The 21542-nt window shown below is 39.8% G+C and overlaps 2 protein-coding genes across 2 annotated transcripts; one reads left to right on the plus strand and one right to left on the minus strand.

Annotated features, from left to right (window-relative positions):
- Nucleotides 1-67: 67 nt before the first annotated feature.
- Nucleotides 68-7739, plus strand: prpf31 (PRP31 pre-mRNA processing factor 31 homolog (yeast)). Its single transcript, XM_030157497.1, is given in 15 exon segments — nucleotides 68-234; nucleotides 1295-1510; nucleotides 1589-1649; nucleotides 1763-1846; nucleotides 1974-2071; nucleotides 2261-2367; nucleotides 2486-2655; nucleotides 4759-4916; nucleotides 5009-5098; nucleotides 5398-5525; nucleotides 5661-5721; nucleotides 5723-5734; nucleotides 7078-7206; nucleotides 7295-7393; nucleotides 7493-7739. Coding segments are annotated over 14 exon segments (1527 nt in total). The 5' UTR covers nucleotides 68-234; the 3' UTR covers nucleotides 7607-7739.
- Nucleotides 7740-8841: 1102 nt separating this feature from the next.
- cnot3a (CCR4-NOT transcription complex, subunit 3a) lies at nucleotides 8842-21356 on the minus strand. Its single transcript, XM_030158799.1, is given in 19 exon segments — nucleotides 8842-10586; nucleotides 11264-11389; nucleotides 11529-11661; nucleotides 12632-12830; nucleotides 13310-13409; nucleotides 14078-14157; nucleotides 14160-14218; nucleotides 16128-16233; nucleotides 16311-17238; nucleotides 17537-17587; nucleotides 17826-17959; nucleotides 18903-19122; nucleotides 19244-19339; nucleotides 19599-19727; nucleotides 19855-19944; nucleotides 20052-20126; nucleotides 20236-20303; nucleotides 20494-20564; nucleotides 21203-21356. Coding segments are annotated over 18 exon segments (2718 nt in total). The 5' UTR covers nucleotides 20519-20564; nucleotides 21203-21356; the 3' UTR covers nucleotides 8842-10487.
- Between the last annotated feature and the right edge of the window lie 186 nt (nucleotides 21357-21542).

Consider the following 21542-nt stretch of genomic DNA (forward strand, 5'->3'; position numbering starts at 1 on the left):
TGTGAAAACCATTTAAACAGCTTGGAAAGTAAATTGACTACATTTCCCAAAAATCCATGCGAAAGCTGTGACGTACTTATGATGCGACCTTTCTTCACTGAAACACTGCTTAGCACGATTATCCTAGTAAAAATCATATAGCCAGTCGTTCTACCTTCATTCACAGGAATTTAAAGCCTGGTTAGGATATCTTTGTTTTTGCGTCTTTAGTGGACAAGAGTTTTAACTCTCAGGGTAAGTTATCGTAGTTTAAAAAGTGCATATTAGCCTGACTGGCTGCGTCCAGCCAACGTATGCTAACGCTAGCTTAGCTAATGTTGATATGTGTAGAACAGTAACCTCAATGATCAAACTTCCTTTGTTTATGTGTATCTGCTTTGGTCGTATGTCTGAACATTTTGCGAATTTATATTCTTAAATGCTGAAAGTGAAAAGTTGTGTACAACCATTAGCCTTGTATATGGTTAATGTGAAATGGGATTTCTGCAGAGTCTCAGGGATTTGATATTCATAAATCCTCACATTTATGAAGTACCACATATGTCTGAAGGGAATCCTACTTGAGGACTATGAAAATAGGTGCAATATTAGCATTGTAATTGGTAAACTGCTCACATATTGATACTGACGTTTTCTACTGCCCGGACAAATTTTTGTTGAACTATTACATACTGTAGAGAGAAATGAGTCCAGAGAATGGGAAGTCTTATGTAACCAGTATTTGTAACCATTTACAATTGCAATAAGAAATAATCATTTTGGTGACCTATTTTAGAATAACTCAACCATAAAATTTCATTGAAATGCTTATGCTCAAATCAAATAAAAACAATGCAATGTAGTAATGTTTGAACAGTGTTATTTGTCAGGTTCCACACTGACCTGGAGGGATTATAAATAATACAGTTTAGTAAATGGATAAATATTCTTTCATTTTTTCAGTGCTGATTAACTGTTTCTTTTAACAAGTAAATGGATGATGTTGCTCAACAGGCAGAGAGAAGTGGCTGAATTAGAACCAATGTAGAGCATTTTAAATTGAATTTGTTTTACTCACTGTTGGATAAAAAAGTGATAATCATAAAAACATGAATATCAAATCCAGGAATCGTCCATGGATGATAATAGATCTATCCCTTGTCGATTCAACAGTAACCTTTTCTACTGCTCTAACTAAAAGTAAAAACAGTTAGAGCAGTTATTCATTTATTCATTGTAAGAAAAAACAATGAATAAAAGTTAAGTCCTATCAGTATTATCAGGCCAGTTCCCTCCTGTTTCTGTCCCTTCACAGATGTCTCTGGCAGATGAGCTGCTTGCAGACCTGGAGGAGGCTGGAGATGAGGGTGAGGATGGCCTGTATCCAGAGGGTGAGGAGGGAGACAGCGATGGAGAGGGGACACATGGAAGAATGGAAGGAGGACTGGAGGACATCCCAGAGGAGATGGAGGTGGATTACAGTAAAGCAGAGAGTGTTGCATCCATCGCCAAGCTTCGCAACAGCAAACAGGTGAGTTGTATCAAAGTAGAGTTTTAGTCAATACAATTCTTCATGTGTCATTTTTTTAATTTCACTTTTTACATGCAGTTTTCAGAGATCATGGACAAAATTTCAGTTTATATTGGAAAACAGCGCAAAAACTCAGAGGGTGAGTGTAAAAACATTTGTATGTATGTCTTTGTAGGTATGACATCATGTGTTTTGAACCATACAAATTAACGTCCACACAAACATGCCCTGGTTTTATATGTTCCCTTTCAGTCTCAGGCCCAGTTGAAGCCGACCCAGAGTACAGACTGATTGTCGCAGCCAATAACCTCACAGTGGAAATCGACAATGAGCTCAGTGAGTCTAGTGGTTGATTTCTTTGTAGTTCACCAAGCTTTTCTATTCTCTTTTGATCTAAGCTGGCCCCCCCCCCCCCCACACACACACCATTTTTTTCTTTTTTTTTTTTTTTGCCTGTTTTCAGATATCATTCACAAGTTCACTCGGGACAAATACTCCAAAAGGTTTCCAGAACTTGAATCTCTGGTGCCAGATTCTTTAGATTACATCCGAACAGTCAAGGTGAGATGATGAGACGGGTTTTTCTATAAATAATCTGCTACTACCATCAGTTTTGTGTTTTATCCGCTCAGTAATTTTCCCGGACATGTTAAGACTGTTCTTTTTTTTTGGCACAGTTCAATGTGTTATCAGTGTTGTTTTCCAGCATGCAGTGTGAACATTTTGTTAAAACTTGCACTTTCTTCTCAGGAATTGGGAAATAATTTGGAGAAATGCAAAAACAATGAAACTCTGCAGCAAATCCTCACCAATGCCACTATTATGGTTGTCAGTGTCACAGCCTCGACTACACAGGGGTGAGGAGTTAATTCTTGTTTCATATGACATGTATTTCCAACATTGTGCTCCATTTTTGTTTCTGTAAACTGATCTCAGTACATTGTAAAGGGAATTTGTATGTTCTTTTTGTTTAAGGTCATTGCTCAGTGAAGATGAACTGAAGCAACTGGAAGAGGCCTGTAATATGGCTCTGGAGTTGAACCAATCAAAACATAGGATCTATGAATATGTGGAGTCCAGGATGTCCTTTATCGCCCCAAACCTGTCCATTATTGTCGGAGCATCAACAGCTGCAAAGATCATGGGTAAGAAGAAAAAACATCATGAGAATTGTAATCATCTTTGCTGTATACTCTTATGGTGTACCTGCTTCACTTGTGATCTTTGGTGTAACTGAATGAATTTTACCTCAGGGTTGAGACTCCAGACTTTGCTGTTACAGAAAGCATTTTATGTGAATTTGGGTTCTGGACAGGAACGATAAAAGTCCAGGCTCTTGTTAAGCACACATCACAGGGCCTCAGGCCCACAAGGTATCTTTCTTTTTTGGTTGTGGGTGTTATTAGAGGAGTTAACTCTAGAATGGGGTCCTCTTTTCCAATAGTCACTGGACTCACACCCTGTTTCTGTTCTGTGGGGGCGGGGAGCTGTCCTTAAAGCCAAGAATCTCTACCAAACAAGAATGACTTTAGACTGATTTCTTTAGAGTGATGTTGTTTCTGAGAGATTATATCCACATGTAAACATCAATAATGCCTGCACACATCATAGGTGTCCCTCAGGGTTGTGTGAGAGCTTCCAGCTAACAAATGTAGTATATTAGTTTTACTTCCTGACGGAGGCTTGAAGCCAAAACGGGTTGAAGTGTTTTTTAAGGTCTACACAGGACCATGCCATGAGAATAAAGGCATTTTAATGCTTTAAGAGAGTGCCTTGGAGTTTTCTTCTTGTTTATCTACTTGATGAATCCTTTTTCCAAAGATCACCTCAAGCACTATATTTTGGGGGTCCTAGAAGCTTTCCTTCCCATGATTTTTTGAAATGTCTAACTAAATTCAGTGATGGCAGCCTTTTTTTAATGTATAGAGAAAGAAGGGGATGTCACCCTGTTACTTTGAGAAATTTGTATACTGCTAATCACCTCATTCTAAAAGTGAATAAAACTGAGGAGATACTGCTTAACCCTGTTAGATATCGTAGCTTGGTGATTATTCACTCATATTCACTCCTGTTATTCAGGTCTGATCCCACAGGTGTCCACATTGTAACATGCTTATCTCATAAGCTCATGTTGACAGCCTTGTGCTCTGGGCTGCAGCACAGATTGCATTTTTCAGGAGGCTTAGACTGTAGGATTGAACATAAACTTCTGTATCTGTTCTACCCATAAATTTAACGCTACATTCACACTACAGGTCTTAATGCTCAATTCTATTTTTTTATTGGCCAAAATCAAATTTTTTTTTTTGTGTGTGTGTGTGTGGGGGGTTCATTTTCTAATTCAAATGTGATACTGTCAGACTGATGTGTGAACAGTCTATGGACCCGCATGCGCAGAAGAAAGACAAACCATCACACACTGTGTTTATAGACCTAAATATGGATCTTGCGTGGTCCCGCCTCCTCCAGTGCCAAATTGTGACGTCTGTCGCATTTCAGTGAAATAAAAGTCAGATGAAATGTGACATGACCATTCAGACTGAATTGCAAAACATCAGATAAATGTCTGATTTAGGACCACATATGAAAGTGGTCTGAGTCTGATTTGAAAAAATGGGATTTGTGCTGTTCAGACTGTCATACAAAATCACATAGGGGCAAAAAGTCAGATTTGAGACACTTTTACCTGCAGTGTAGCATTAGAGCACCTAATGCAGTATGTGGCATGGAAACCTCTCAGTCCAGATTGAAGGGACTCATATTATGTCATCACATTGACTTTCATGGCAGTTGGTTCAGAGGAGTGCAAAGAATCCTGGACAACCATCCTGTGTGCGCTATACTTTTACCCTCTGTTAGATGACAGAAAATACACAAGGGGAGACTTAATCATTTTAAAAGTCCATTTGGCCTTTTTCCAGGTGAAAGTTAAAGTCAGAAGCTGAAGCACCAGGGGACTCTGTGTTTCTGTTAGTCTCATAATGTTGTTAAAATGTAATTCTTATATTATATCTTATATTTTACATATCGTTAGCCTCATAGCATAAATGCCTATGTGATATTTTCTGCCACGTTGTGATAACAGCATAACTTTACTCTCCTAACACTGCTGCTTCATTTTTCATCATTGGCTGTTATTTTACAAAAATATGACTTGGGCAGTTATGCTATGATAATGATTGTTTGTACATATGAATGTTAAGTTTTCCTCTCTCTCTCACTCCCTCTCTTTCCCTCTCTGGCTGTAGGTATCGCTGGAGGCCTGACCAACCTTTCTAAGATGCCAGCCTGTAACCTGATGCTGCTGGGAGCCCAGAGGAGAACCCTGTCTGGCTTCAGCAGCACCTCTCTACTTCCACACACCGGATTCATCTACCACTGTGATGTGGTGCAGTCCCTGCCCCCTGTCAGTGCATGTAGTTAGAAGCACAGACATCAAAAGTTGAAGGAGCTTTCCATTGCGGTTCAGTAGCTAATATCTGTCTTACTTCTGTTCAGGACCTCAGGAGGAAGGCGGCTCGTCTGGTGGCTGCCAAGTGCACACTGGCTGCTCGAGTGGACAGTTTCCATGAGAGTTCAGATGGAAAGGTGAGTGTGCAGAGAGATCACATCTGCATCAATACTGAACAACATAATGTTTTTGACATATTTTGTTGCATGTATGAGGAAGCAAAATAACACTGATGCATAGTATTAGTCATTCCTTTTCTTCAAAAATGACATTGCACCATAAGGCTAATCTATTAGCATCACAGTGTGCAGAAATGTTCCCCTTTTCTCATCAGTTTTACCATTTAACCTTCCCTGTTTTTGAGTGTCTGCAGTAATGAAAGACTGGAACTCACCTGTGACAGTTTTGACTTTAACCTTGAGTTGAATTTGTGCAGGTAGGCTACGATCTAAAAGAAGAGATCGAGAGGAAGTTTGATAAATGGCAGGAGCCTCCACCGGTGAAGCAGGTCAAACCACTGCCGGCCCCGTTGGACGGACAGAGGAAGAAGAGAGGAGGGAGAAGGTACACAACCTGTTAGCTATTTTAAACTCACCAGGCACAAGAGGCTTACATAAGGCTCTGTGAAAAAACACAGTAACAAGTGTGTGTGTATATACAGTATGTACCAACAGAGACTGTTGCTCTTTCTTACTGAAGGTATCGAAAGATGAAGGAGCGACTTGGGTTGACTGAGATCAGGAAACACGCCAACAGGATGAACCTTTGCAGAGGTCGGTAGCTTGTATTGTCATGACTTCAGTGTATTAATAAAAATACCTCCGTGAGCCACACTTCTGTCTAACTCTGGCAGTAATGTGTGGCAAGTCAGGTTTATTTAAATATACATGTTATTCATAAATGTCTCGCCTTAAAATAAAAATCTCCATGTTCTGCAGCAGCTCAGGTTCAGCCCACATAACCTCTGAAGATGGATGATGAACAGTTTCACATAAGTCACATGTGATTCAACAGTAAAACACCAGAGATTTCATTTTAGACACTTTAGGCCCTAGCTTTATTTAAACCTGATGCACAGTTTAGACTGTGTCAAAAAAACATTTCATAGTCTTTCACTCAGCATGTTTTATAATAAATGTAAATTTAATCCATATTTGGAACACAGTTAAATTTTCAAATCTGTAAAATGAGATCAGGACAAGTTTGGGTCCTCATCCTTAATTAGGCCAGTGTTTCATCAGAATAAAGTAAACATAAACATCACTAATTTGATAATGATAACTCTTCAGAGTTCAGACTTGCACTAAAAATAAATAATTGAAAAAAATAAATTGTTGAAATGACATTAACTATTGCTTCTTTGTTAGATTTGAGGCATTGATTTCACACAGTGCAAATGTTAATACATGACCAGTGCTACTTCAATATATATACTGTATATTAATTAATTAATGTATAATTAAATTATAATGCAACTGAAACATGGTGATGCTGGCAGACCTGTGCATGAGCAATTTTCTCCATCTGGACCTCCTTAAATCATAATTGAACTGGACTAAAGGAACATGAACAATCCTCGACACACATCTTGATTTCATAATAAAGTGTTCTTTATTGCTAATGATTTTCATTAAGTGCCCAAATAGCAAAAATATGGAGAATCTTATGATCCATAGAATACCTATATAGGCACTAGTAATATGTTTATGACTTAATGAACGGGCAGGGGGTCTGTGACCCCTCATTAGAGGGGTGGATGATGATCCAGTGGACATCCAGGGGTAAAAGATATAAACAATGTCAGGGAAAAGAAGCTGAAAACAGAACTGGAACTACAAGCACATCGGAGATTGCAGACCCCCCCCGATCACCACCAAAATTTAATCATTGTTCGTTGTGCCAGTATCAAAATTTCCTGAAATTTTCATCGAAATCTGTCCATAACTTTTTGAGTTATCTTACACACAGACAGACAGACAAACCAACGCCAGCAAAAAACATAACCTCCTTGGCGGAGGTAACAAATAAAAATCATCTTTGTTAAACATCATCTAATAGCCTTAGTCTTAATATACAGTGTGTATGCTGCAACTTCAAGCATGATTTGTGATTACAGATTGAAGATGATGCATACCAGGAGGATCTGGGCTTCAGTTTGGGGCAGTTGGGGAAGAGCGGCAGTGGGCGAGTCCGTCAAGCTCAGGTCAACGAGGCCACCAAGGCCCGGATCTCCAAATCCCTCCAGGTAACACATCGAGACCTGTCCATCTCCGCTGGAAGTGCTTTGTATGATTTTTTTTTTTTGTTGATTCTTAATCCATGTTGTTTTTTAGAGGACGTTACAGAAACAGAGCATGACTTATGGAGGAAAATCCACAGTGAGAGACCGCTCCTCAGGAACCAGCTCCAGTGTGGCGTTCACTCCTCTACAGGTAAAAATAAATAAAAAACACACCAGACGTCCTCTTCTACCAAAATGTCCCCTGAGCGACACTGAGTTATTTTGGCTAACAACATGCTTTCGTCTGCAGGGACTGGAAATCGTGAACCCACAAGCTGCAGAGAAAAAGGTGGCTGAAGCCAACCAGAAATATTTCTCCAATATGGCCGAGTTCCTCAAAGTCAAGAAGGAATCGAAGATGTGATCATGGATGCACACAGACCTTTGCACTCAATGTCGCTTGTAGTATATGTCCAACTCATCTGAAACAGTGTTTAATTCTGTTTTTGTTTGTACTTTTTTGACTTTTCATTTTAATAAAGTCTGTAAAGATTTCACAGCGTCCTGTCATTTATATAGAGAAAAATATTGAATGTACAAGTTACTTATTGTAGTTTTCCTCTCAACAGGAGCACACTAGAAGAATGCAAAAATATTGACTCTGAAAAAGAAATGGTTAAATCATGTTCTTTGTGGGTCTGATGTAAAATTATCCAGATATACAGGGTGGGGAAGCAAAATTTACAATATTTTGAGGCAGGGATTGAAAGACAGTGTATGACCAATTAGTTTATTGAAAGTCATGAGAATTTATTTGCCACAAGAAAATGTACATAATAGAAAATGTTTTTTATTCTATGTGTCCTCCTTCTTTCTCAATAACTGCCTTCACACAACTTCCTGAAACTTGCGCAAGTGTTCCTCAAATATTTGGGTGACAACTTCTCCCATCTTCTTTAATAGTATCTTCCAGACTTTCTCATATAGTTTTGCTCATAGTCATTCTCTTCTTTCCATTATAAAGTCCTTTATGGAACTCCAACTATTTTTGAAATCTCCTTTGGTGTGACGAGTGCATTCAGAAAATCACACACTCTTTGATGTTTGCTTTCCTGATTACTCATATGGACAAAAGTTTCTGAAAAGGTATGGATAATAGTGTTAGGTATGATTATGACATCAATATATGTTTGGTTTCAAAACAATTGACGTAGTGCCTGCTGAGAAAAAACAACTAAATGTTCATTGTGAATACTGCTTCCCCACCCTGTAGGTGTGATGTATCACATCACATGGAGTATTATTGTGTCTTATTTATAACCAATTAAGTGAAGTATTTGTGTGAATGTGAAAGATTAGTGCAGCAGATTGTGTAGTTTTGTGAGAAATGTCATTAAATTGCAAACTGATTGTGAAGCAGATCATGTGTGTTCAGGTTAGTAACATTGGCTAAGTGTTTCACAGACTGAATTTCAAGAATCTTAGTGTTTTAACATTAAAAAATGTAATAAATGCTCCGAGTAACTTGACCATAGTACTAAAGTTGGACATAAATTTACCAAACTCTTTTTTTTGAGTTTTTACATGACTGTAATCTAAAATGAGGAAACTGTCTATATAGTGTAGAAATGGCTGGACTTTACCAAACACACCGACATGTCATTTCTTAAAAGTATTTATTGAAATTGTACAATCCTGTTATAACCCCGTTTTATGACATCTCCCATGCAGAACTGTGATGAGAAAAAAACTGTAAATATGTCTTGAAATTCACATTTCTTATCCACCCTTCCCTTTCTGAAAACCTTAAAGCCCCAAAAATAGAATCTATAAAAGGCAATCTCCTCATAACTTAAAACATATTTCTTTTTCACATCCTCAATCGCCCCCTCCCTCCCTCTCCCACCCAAAAAAAAAAGCCGAAAACTAACCAGGAGCTGAATTTTACACGCAACATAAGATTAAACTCAGTACAGATTCTAGATGTTTTCGTTGCTTGTAACACTCTTTCCGATTCAAAGACAAGCTGGGATCTGTCCATCAGCCGATTACAGTGTAAATGGGTTTGTTCCTCTGGGTTGCACGTCAACAAGCACGGCAGACGAAATGTTTCTTCACCACCAGTTGAATCTACCACCAGATGTGTAATTTTCTACATGTAAACAGTTGAATCAGTGCACAGTCACTGTAGCGGGTCTTCACTTCAGGTGGTATCAGGTGGTAAATTAAACACAGTGGGATTTCAGGATGACATAACACCAAAGTAATAAAAGGGGACGTTGACTCAAACAAACTGATTATTTAACACTACCTGTGTATTTGGAGACTAGAAGAGGTGATCTGTGTTGTGTCTACAGAATTTGGGGACATGTACATTCACTACGCTGAGCATGGACGCTGGCTTTGAGGCCAATGGGAAATTTGTGTTGCACGAATTAAACATCAAGTAGAGTAATTTCTCAAAGCCTATTGGTGAGATTTATTTTACAAGTTTATTAATTTCTCACAAACATGAATGCGCCATAATAATGCATTTGTCTGACAGGTTAACTTAAAAACACGTTTTCTGTAAAGAGAGGGAGTCAGAGACCAGTTCAATTGCATAGCAATTTAATCCATGTCCAATAGGACTCTTTCCCCTTCACAGGGGAGAGGCCCTGTGGTCACTCTCAATCAGCGTTTAAATTGACCAAGACAATATCAATAAAACTATTGATAACCGCTCACTATCTCTAATAGTGACCATATTCAACAGGCATCGTAGGGTCTTAAAAGAAGCCATTCCTACACACCATGACTAAATGTCCAATGTACTTCCCCAATTCTAAACCACCAAATTACAGTAAATACAAGATGGGCAGTTTACTTCACAATCCAATCCAAGGTTTGTTTTGTGTCAAGTCAAAGGCTTCCAGGCTCATGTTGGGTAGGTGGTACAGAGAATCTTTGATGAAACGGAAAAAGAAAACAAAACATGAGAAACATGCATGGGGTAGGCTTTCCTAATGCCACATACTGAGTGTGCACACAGACAGGCACAAACGCAGATCTCTAATGAAAACCCCCTCAGCCCATACAGCACACTGCGTTTGATCAGGCCCACAGGGCGTTTTTTAGTCAAAAGCAATCTGCTACATGAGGAGCGAGGGCTTCACATGAGATGCAGCCTATACAGATACCAGTCTCCATGTTAGGAGAGGGTTTCTACTACACATCACAATCTCTATCCACAGTTTGGAGTTCAGTCTCGGAATGTCAACAGCAGCACGTTTTGTCTCTCTGTCCTTTTCGCTTCACTGTGTCCGTCACTGCAGGTCTCGGTCTTCGAGGTACCTGTACTCAAAGGTGAACCCCTCCTTCTTCCTCTGGCCCCATTTTTCATAGTCAAAGTAAATGTAAGTGCCCTGCAGGGAAAAAAATCATCATTAACACAACATTACAAATCAGTCACTATGTTTACATGCATATACTTTTACTCTGAATTTGACGTAAATGTGAAAAGCAGTTCTGTTTGGATTCTCTGAATTAGCCTTTTCTCTGAATGGAGTGTGTTTGTAATACACCTATTTATGGAGAATATGTTGGGGCATTTAGAGTGTGTCTCACTTTTACTGCAGAAATTTGTGAACATATTTTAAGTGCTTTATTATTCAATAATCACTAAAGTATATGTCATTAAAGATAACTAATGAAACAAATGGAATGGTTGAAGTAGTGAGCACTGATATTAAAGGTGCAATGACATGTAGGTGAGTAACAAGCAGGAGAACATTGCTTCTTAAAGCTGTGTAGTCCTGCATTCAATGTGAAAACATACAAAGTCAATCTGTCAATACTGAAATGAAAGCTTGTGTGTGTTTAGGTTAAAAATGAGCTTATTTATTTGCATGTAGAAGGGAAATTAAATCCGATCTCAAAAAAATCATTTGATAATTAGTTGAATATTTTTTTCATTAGCAGTGTAAACATCTTATTAGAAATATGATCTTATACAGAATAAGAGTAAAACCTGTCCATTTTGTGCATGTTAACAGTGTTAGTTAAAGCTGTCCTGTGTATATGGACTGTAGAGGGTCTGCACCTGTTCAAATTCGTCAGTGATAGTCTTGGGCTCTTCGTGCCTCTGAAACCACATCATGTACTTGGTGTGAAACCTCCATGACTGCTTCTTCAGAGCCTTGGCAGACAGATACTGAGCCTTGGTGCCCTGAGAGAGAGATACGTCAAAGAGAGGATTAAGCTTACAAATGCAGTCTCCGGTACACGAGGGGGGAAAAGGCAGATGAACAGAAAAGGCTGACTGGGCAGAAGCTTTGCGTGTGTGAGCTGAGTGGGTGTGCAGTTACCTCCAGGTAGTAGAAGATGAAAAACAGCGTTTCTGTGGACAGTCTCTGGTAGAACTCTATGGAGTCAGAGTGGTGAGGTGGGATCTGATGGTGGAAGGGCAATGTGGGACACGGATTCCTCATCAGGTATTGCCTTTAGGACAGAACAGACGGAAATGAGTAACATCAACAACTGATAACAGCTCACCTGCAGATGTTCATATTATTCCACAGTACACTCTAATAATCCACAGAGAAAAACCAGCAACTGATGATGTACAAAGAAACCCACACTTGCATGTATGTCATACTTTAAATCAGGGGTGTCAAATGTACAGCCTGTGGATCAAATCCAGCACACCAAAGGGTCCAATCCGGCCAGTGGGATGAATTTGTGAAAGCCAAAAATTACACTGAAGACATGTACAATCAGTAATTTCAGGGTCCACATGCGGCCCAATTCAATCTCAAGTGGGTGGAACCAGTAAAATAATACCATAATATATAAATAACAACCACTCCAAATTGTTTTCTTTTAGTGTAAAAAAAGTAAAAATTATATAACAATGTTTACATTTACAAACTATTCTTTCACAAAAAAGGGAATAACATGAACAACCATGTACAACCTGAAATGTCTGAAGAAAAATAAGTAAAACAATAATTCTGCCTGTTACTAAACGTTTGGTGTGTTTGTAGATCCACTGTGATCTGTATGTTTTGATGCACATGAGTAAATGATGAGCTGAGGCATAATATTAGTAAAAATGCACTTTGATGTTCTTGGTTGTTTAAGTTATTCACAGGGTAATTTTACATTTTTCACTTTAAGACAAAGAGAACATTTTTAAGCTGTCATTATTTATATATTACTATGCTATTGTTTTACTGGTCCAGCCCACTTGAGATCACATTGGGCTGTATGTGGCCCCTGAACTAAAATGAGTTGGACACCCGTGGTTTAAATAATAAATGATCTTACAGTATTTCACACCTCAAAGGTTGTTGTGCAGGAATAGTGATTATGCTTAATAAGCTTCTAATAAGGATAAAAATAGGCCACCTTAACTGTTACTGTGGAACTGCAGTAGATGAAATATTAATGAAAAATGTGGAGCTTTCACCTGATCCTCTCAGAGTCAGAGGGGTGCGGCATGTGTGTCCACGCAGACTCCTGCATGGCCTGCTGGTACAGCTGGTCTTTGGGGAGTGGGGTGGGTCCCAGCGGGCACACCCCGAGCGATGGGGGGATGCTGACTTCCGACACGGACGGCTGAGGGGCTGCAGGAGTGCCGGGCGCTGCAGATGAACCAGAGAAAATATCTACAGGACAGAGAAAGAATGAATGAGAAAGCAATTCTCCTCAAGGACCTCTCCCTCTCTTCATGTGGTTACACTGGCAGAAACTGGTACACTAAATATTTATGAATAACAAAATAGGAACATCTGCTACCACATTATCAGCAAGTATTTTATTATTTAACGGCCAGCCTGTAGAACTAGTTCGATTAGCTGGTGAAAAAAAAAATTCAATGATATGAATCAAAGAGAAGCATTTACTTTTAAATAATGTAACATAAACCTATGATAAATATTTTAGTAGTTTGAGTCATTAAATATTGATTTCAGAACTATATGAGGTGCTCTGACCTTTGACCTTTGAAACAGCAGCAACTGAAGAACAATCTATAATTACTGAACATAACCTATTCATCAAAATGTAAAAAACTGGTACGCATGTGATAGCAGTTTCATATCACGAGCCATTAATTATCATACGTAGAATGTCGTTCCATTCTGACCTCTGTCTGTTAGGTGCAGGTTGCTAATTTCTCCATCTAGACCAGATCCCAGCGCTGCCCTTTCAGCCATCGCCTTCAGAGAGCTCAGAGGCTCAGGAGCCTGATGAGGAAACGGGATTGTAAAATGAGCATAAGGGCAAGGGTCAGGGTAAACTCATGCACCTTTAGCCATAACATTAAACTATGACCTGTTACACTACATCTGAGCAACAGATTCAAAACAAACAGAACTCTGCAACTCATCTGACTCATTTAGTCTCAAAAATTGCCTGGCAGTGTTTTCTTCATAACTGCAATGAAGAGAACAAGACAGGTGCACATGCAAATATCTGCATCTTAGCATTACATGATTTGTAGCTAAATGCATCACAAGTGTGGGCTTGTACTGTGGGGGCAGCTGCAGAGAGCAGAGGTTCGTAGGCAGACGAGGATATTCTAATTCTATTCACAGCTTTACCCTTTTTTGTTGACTACTGCGTGAAGCAAAATTGCCAGTGCCACCACAGTCACCTTATTGAACTAAAAATGATCCAATTGAAGGGGATAATTTAGTAAATCTGACCAGGAAATAGCAATGAGTTGTTTGTGAACAAAGCTTTTGATTTTACGGTCTCACATCTGTCTTGATGGCCTCGTAATCTCTCAGGGGAAATTCAGAATACTTAATAAGGATCAATTACTCTTTGCTTGGTTTAAACAAATGCAGGCTATTTTTAGGTTGCGTATAATATGTGCCCTCTCTGCTACAACCCCTGACTGGACGCTCACCTTGAGGCCCTCAGAGGCTTGAGAGTAGGAGTGGGGCCCGTTGAGGAGGCTCCCTCCTCCAGGTGTGCTGTCTGAGAACGGGGGGACGGAGAGCTGGGAGGCAGGGTGATGGAGCTGATTAAACTGGGGCCGTTGTCCATCCTGTGGCAGATAGAAGGGGAGTGGCAAAGCATATTTAACATATTTAATGCACATGCGGGATTTGTGACAGCTGTATTTAAAAGCTTTTTACAGATACTGAACATAATTTAAGACTAATTTGATTTACCATCATGCTGGGGTCAAATGGCGAACACAGACCAACTTAATGTTCTGAGTTCCCATGTAACTCTAAGACCTTTCACACCCCAAGTTACTGATTTGAGTGTTTTCTTATATATATATATATATATATATATATATATATATATATTTATTTATTTTTTAATTTTTTTTTTTTTTTAATTCTTTCGGTGCCAGACAGTTAAGGGGCTAATAAGCCTTAAAAGTGCCACAGAATTTGGCCGTTTTTCAGTATTTCGCGTCGTTTTTATAATATTTGAAGAATCCTGCAGGAAACCGCTCGGTAACATCCGACCGATTGCTGATTAGATTCAAAACGCACCGGACGCAGCCGATTCATTATTGATCATAATTTGCATAATTTATTCGGTCGCGTGACCTCAAATTCCTGTCTGATTGGTCTCAAAAGGGGGACACAGAAAGAACGTCATCGAAATGTGAGAAAGAAATGGGGGTGGATGGTTTGTTTGTACACAAATATGGCGTGTTCTCCAAAGCCGATCTGATCGGCCCGTGGCACTTTAAAGGTTGTATTCGTAAAGCCGATTTAATCGGCCCATGGCATTGAAAGAGTTAAATAACAGGCTTCAACAAAACAGTCAGTGATCTTGAATCAAAACCGAAACTGAACTTTACTGAACCTAACCTAAACTTACCCAGAGTAGATCTAAGGGTGCATTCAGACCTACTTTGTTTGGTTCGTTTCCCTGGAAAGTCCTGACTTCTTTTTTTTTTTTTTTTTTTTTGGTGTGAATACAAGCATGCAAACTCTGATTCAAATCAAATAAGCAGACCTGGTCTTGGTCTGCTTCCAAAGGGACTCTGGGCTGGCTCACCTCAGTTGTGAATACAACCAGCCTCGAGCCAAAACAAACCAAGGAATCACGCGCCTTTTTGTGGTTGATGAGCCACCATAGCCGCTGGAACCGGAAGTAACCAAACCGCACAGGTAGTCAGAGCTAATTGCAGCAGCAGCCATGAACCGTGGACAGACATAGAGCAATGATGAGATTGAATGTCTCACTGACATTTCGTCAGATGCCCACATTACAAAAATGGCTCCGAACGAGCTGTTCTTGACAGTTAACAATATTTTCATAAATTTGTATCTGTAAAAATAGAATAAATATCCAGAAAGCGATAACTGCACTTAGGACCTCCATGTTTGTTTTCATCAACACCTGCCGTCTCCAATTCACCCTGCCCCTAACTTTTCTGTCCAATGCCAGCCATCACATGTGTGCTTCTGTTTCCAAAGTTTGGTCCACTAGGAAAAAGAATGCAATGACAATGTGATCCGACCCAAACAAAAAAACATAAAGTCCACATTTGATCCGAATCAAATAAGTGGACCAAAAGACTTTCTAGGTGTGAATACACCCCAAGAAAAGCTTGGAGAAACAAATCTTAACTTATTATTTATAGAAGTAGCCATTTCTTTAGCTAGTTGAATGGGGTCCAATAAATTCAGGATGCAGAGTTCAGTGGTTACTTTCATGTTACTTTTGTTTTGCAGTTTTGTTGGAATGTGAATTTCCCCCAAACATTTAAACTCAGGATAAAAGTCAATGCAACTCTATGAAAGTAACTCTAGCTTCATAAGCCAATCATTTTTTAACACTTGTCAAAATCATATTTAAGATATTCTTATACATTTTATTGCAGACTTAAGTTTAGAATTTTGAAGGAGTCACACAATTTCTGACATACAAAATAAAAGGTGTAAATAGATTAGAGGATTCGATGAGTTGGAGAATAAATAACTTACGGCTGACTGGTTGAGGAGCTGAGAGATGATGGTTGGCTGCTTTGTGACTGGCTCGGTGTGCTTAGAGCTGATTCTGTGGAACTCTCCGCCACAACAGCGCTGTAACCTGAGACACAAAACACACAACTGAATTACATTTCTGAACATGTTAGAGACAGAAATACTTAGAGGAAATTGACATACTTGTGCTACCATTTTGTTTCAGTCCGCTCGGTGGTCTCGCAGGAGCAGCATTCACCCCAACTCCTCCAACCACGCCGACGCTCCCTCCGTTGCTTCCCATCAGACCAACTACTCCAGGGGCAGCACTGACGGAACTAGGTGGCACCTGAGAGGCTCCAGGGGTGTTCTGCCCAGGAACCAACCCCAGAATACTCCCACTCAGAGAGCTATGGGCCGGGCTGGAGCCTAGCAAACCAAGGCCGGTCCCCGCCCCATTGGTGGTGACTCCACTGGAGCCAGTGGTGGGGATGGAAGTGCTGCTCTCTGCTGAAATGCTGGACTGGGTGGTGCTGCTCAAACCCAGGCCTCCTGAAGCTGCTGCCTGAGCATAAGGGGCAGGCGTGGAACCCGAAATAAGCCCTGCCATTGTGTTTAGAGAGGGAGCATGGCTGCCCAGGCCCAAACCAGGTATCTGATTGGCACTGCTGGTCCCCGTCATGCCACCTTTGCTCAATGCAAGCCCAAGCCCAAGCCCCAAGCTGGATGCTGGGGTTAGCCCAGATGTAGGCTGAGACTGAGAACTGGGAGCTGATGAACTGGGTGTGCTGGGTGTAGGGAGAGAGGGAGCAGTGGAGGCTGGTAGGAGGGGGTTGCTTGGTGGGCTGGGGGTATTGTGTGAGGTGACGGAGGGTTTTGTCTGAGGTGGCGGCTGCTGCTGTTGCTGCGGTTGGTTTGGTGGTTGAGGTTGTTGCTGCTGCTGTGCAGGTTGATGGTGATGTTGCTGCACTGCACTGCTGAAGCTTCCTATAAGACCACTGCTCGTGGGAACCGCAGGAATACCTCCAACAACACTCGCCATGGACACAAGGGAGGAGGACGAGGAGGACCCAGAGGTGGTGGAGGAAGAGAAGGAAGATAGCAAGGATGGGGTGCCGTTCTTCACAGGCGACTGAAAATGACAGAGTATCAGAGATTTCAGACATAACTACCCAGAGGGCACCCACAGTGCTACACAGTGTATGAGGAGCAAAGTTTACTGTGAACTATGTAGGCCCAGAAATGCAGGAGATGGTACAACTAAATCATTAGTCTCCAGCCGTGGTCCCAAGAGAACAAGCTTATTCCTTTTAGTGCCTGAGAGGCCAAAACCCTTCAGCCACCAAGACTCTCCAGGACCAAGGGGTGAAGAGAGCTGCACTAAACTTTTCATCTACTGACACAGCACAGATGAGAGCCTCTCACCTGACTACTTCACTGTCTGTCGAACGTCCCCTTTTCTTATCGTCCTCTGAGTTCTCCTATAGGAGGAGATACCTTGATATGACAATCCACTTTTGAAAATGTTATTCATCATACTAATCAGTGGATCAGAACACAATTGGGCTTGTAGAGGGTAAACTGAATGCAAACTTAAGAGAGGAAAATGTGTATAAATTGGCAGAATTATGTCAGAAGTTTGTCAGAATATACTAATGTATTGTGTACACAGAATTCCTTTAACAACCAACTATAGTTTTTTCCTAGACAAGAACTTACAGCAGTGCAAGTGGCTGGGGAAGGTGGAATAGGTGAAGAGGAAGTGGTGGAAGTGGGAGTGCTGCTGGAGTGGAGATACATCTCATCTTCAACGTTACCCTGACCTGATGGAGAAGTGGCAACTAATGCTGCCGCTGCAAGAGAGTAGGAGTCATGTTAAAAACAGATGAGATTGTCAGAACAAAAACTTTGGGTTAAAATGTAGAATGAATCTTGACTGATGTCTGCATATTAGAATTAAAATTATATGATTTGCTTTTCAGAAAGTTTGTACTAATCACATCATTAAAACAAACATAAATGACAGAAAATTAGCTAAAGATGGCAATATCTCCACTATAGGTTATTATTTTGGTATTAAAATAATAAAAAAACATCAGTCTATAAATATCTGTCTTGCATTTGTATCGTCCAGCATATCAGCCGTTTAGTCTAGGATTGATGCTGGGTTGGCAGTTTTTTTTCCTTGTATCCAAGTGATACTTGGGAGATTGTAAGTACTAAAAGTGTTTGGTAAGTCCACTTTCACCTGCAGGGGATCTTTGACTATTGATTATGTTATTAATGAAATAAAATCATGTAAACAAAACATATTCTGGTCACATTTCAGCTGCTGGTGGCTGCAGAACTCTGACCAGTAAATACTGTGGATTCTTTCCGGAAGCAACTGTGCTTAACAGCATTAAGGCTCTTTTATGCAATTATGAAAAGTGAACAAACATTTGTGATTATGAAACTGTGACAGGTCAAATCAGAAAATGGTGAACTGCGATTGATCGATCGATAGATACAACAATAGAGTACCACAGCAAAAATGAGTAAAATAGAAGTACACGGCACAAGAGCAAATACTATACATAATAAATTAGAAGTATAAAAGCTAGTAAATATTTTCATACCAAAACAATAATAATATTATTAACTGTGGTCAATTTTCTATTTTAATAGTTCATATTGTGCTCTACTGCTATTCAAGAATGAGTGTAATCCAAATTATAGATCAAGATTGTGTTTTTAATGATCCTTTCACCAGATCATCCACCCCTACTGAATATACTGTATGCACAATATACTCACGGATGTCTTCCAGGTCTAAGTCATCATACAGGAATTCATTCTCTTCAAAGTCTGGGTCTTGGGAGGAATCAATGTAGTACTCAACATCATCTTTGATCTTCTGGATCGCATCCACTGGCACAGAGTCATTGTCAAGCATTCGTAAAATGGTCTCCAACATGCGAATGTGAAATCGATGCCGTTCAATCAATCGCTTGAGCTCATCGATGCGATCTTGCTTCTGCAATGCAGAATGACCAAAAAAAAAAAATGTTTGTAACAAAAACCTCTTGAAGGACTACAGTACTTGACACACATAAGCTACAGAATGTCACAAAGGATGAAAGGAAAAAAAGACTCACCTCTTTGTCACCCTTCTTCTTTCTTGTCTGAACTGAGAGAGACTCCACCTCACTTTCAAACTGATCCACCTGCATATTCAGAGTGTCTATTGTATTCTGGGGAAGACAAAAAAACAGTGCAAATGACTCAGACTGTTCAACACATTTTAACATTAAGGAGTCCTCTATACACATTTCCATTGAGGTCCCCATTTTATATTTACTATTCAAATATGACTAAAAACATCATTTTCAATGTCTTCGCTATATTTGTAAAACTGGTTTACATGTGAGAAATTTACTTTAATTTAACCTTTCAGAAAAAAAAAATATTAAAAATGTGTAGGTGGTGTAGATATAACATAGGTTATGTTACTGTTAGCCACTGTCCCGTCTCCTCCTTTTCCCTCTGAGCTGGGTCCACCTTCTGTGCGAGCCCCAGTCCTTCTTTTGAGTAGGCCTTTGTTTTTGTTTCACGCTCCACCACTTTGAACCGCTCCATTTGCTAAAGAGAAAAAGGTATAGCATGGCTCAGTAATTAACCAAGTATTGCTGATTAATTTCATTTTAAATAAACCAACATAAAATAAACCAATACAGCTGTATAACATTTAAATAACATGCAGCCATACCGTTTCAATTAGTTTGCGGTTCTCAACTAGCTGCCTTTTGTCTTTGATCTCGTTTGAGGCCACCCATGTTTTTATCTGATCTCTCAATCGCTGGAAAGATTAAAGATGGTTAAAACAGTGAAGTATGGAAAAAAGGAATTGCACTGTTTATTTGCCACTTAAATGAAAAAAAAAACAACAAAACTTTACTACTCTACCTGTAGTTTTTTAATCTCTTTCTTGAGGTCAGCTTCATATTTTTCCTTCTGGTTTGCATTGGCTGCATTATGAAGCTGTAATGCACACAAATCATAAATGTATTATGGGGTTTTTTTGCATTATTTTACAAATGCAGCATTAAATAGAGGCGGAATGCTTAGACTTTTTTTTTTTTTTTTTTACCTTTTGCCAGATATCTTCAAACTGTTCTACACCCTCTGCTACTTTTTTCAAACATCTATCGATTTCACCTGTGGAGATGGACAGTAGACAACGTCACTGGGCACAGTTTTATGCAAAACCAGCAGAGATTCATACATCTTCACATTATCATATAACCAAATAAAATCAGTCAAGGGTATCTGCACAATAAAAAGATGCGACGTTGGCCATAGTGGTGGTTCCTGTGCAACACTGCTGATGAGAGCAGCAGAGTTTTACCTTGAAGTTTTCTCTTGTCAGCCATGGCTCTGACTACGACACTGTCCACATTCCGTCTGTCACAAAGTTAGCTGTGTAAAGAAAAATATCACGTTTATTCAAACACAGTAGAGAGAAAACACAAATCCGCTCAAAAGAGCCATCAGTACATCGGTACTCTCACTGGAACTGACGTGAACACCAGTTAGCTGCCACTTGACGTTAGCTGCACAAATAACGATATATTTACAGAAACAGGAAACGTTTTAAACCCGTATTTCCCATGAATGCACGCATACTGTTGAATTCTCCAACACAGAATTAATGCAGCTAATGTTTCCAATGTAACTAAAATGGTTATCAGCTAAATTTAGCGACCTAGCCAGCTAACGTTAATACTAGCCAGTCACTTAGCACCTCCACCTCGCTCGATCATTACCTGAACCGTTTCAAAACAAGAACGCAATATATTGATGGATGGATTCCATAAACATGCATCATTATTTTGAGGGTCCAATATAGCGTTTGTATTGTGGTTTGGCGTTGTAAAATGATCAATATATCACAATCCGTTCTAAACGAAAACCTGCTAGCTAATTTAGCTAACTGTCTGGCTAGCTAATGCATAAAATGCTAGCTAGCAGCTTAGCTAGCCAGCTAGCCAAATTTAGGAAAAAGGGAAATTGGGTCGACCCGAGCATCTACATTCATACTTGTTTAAGACATTTACCTATTGTATGGGCTTTCGTTTGTCTTTTTTCAAGTACAGCCAAAACTAATTCCAGAAAGTCTTCTTTACTTCCAAATTGTGTTTTCTTTTCGACAAGCTCGCTCACTGTAATGTAGCTGAAGATGGACGGTACCTAAAATCCCACCTCCTCGAACAGACCCCGCCCTAAATATAATCTACAAAATCTGATTGGACAATTTGGATGCCTGTCAGTCAGACACATCCGCTGAAACGACGACCAGCCATTGGCTCAGAATGATGAACTGTGATCGATACAAACCATTGATGCATTAAAAACCTCAAACCACCTCTTAAACATGGTTCTTAAAAATGTTTCAGA

This window comes from Sphaeramia orbicularis, chromosome 16, assembly GCF_902148855.1.
Source record: "Sphaeramia orbicularis chromosome 16, fSphaOr1.1, whole genome shotgun sequence".
Lineage (NCBI taxonomy): Eukaryota > Metazoa > Chordata > Actinopteri > Kurtiformes > Apogonidae > Sphaeramia > Sphaeramia orbicularis.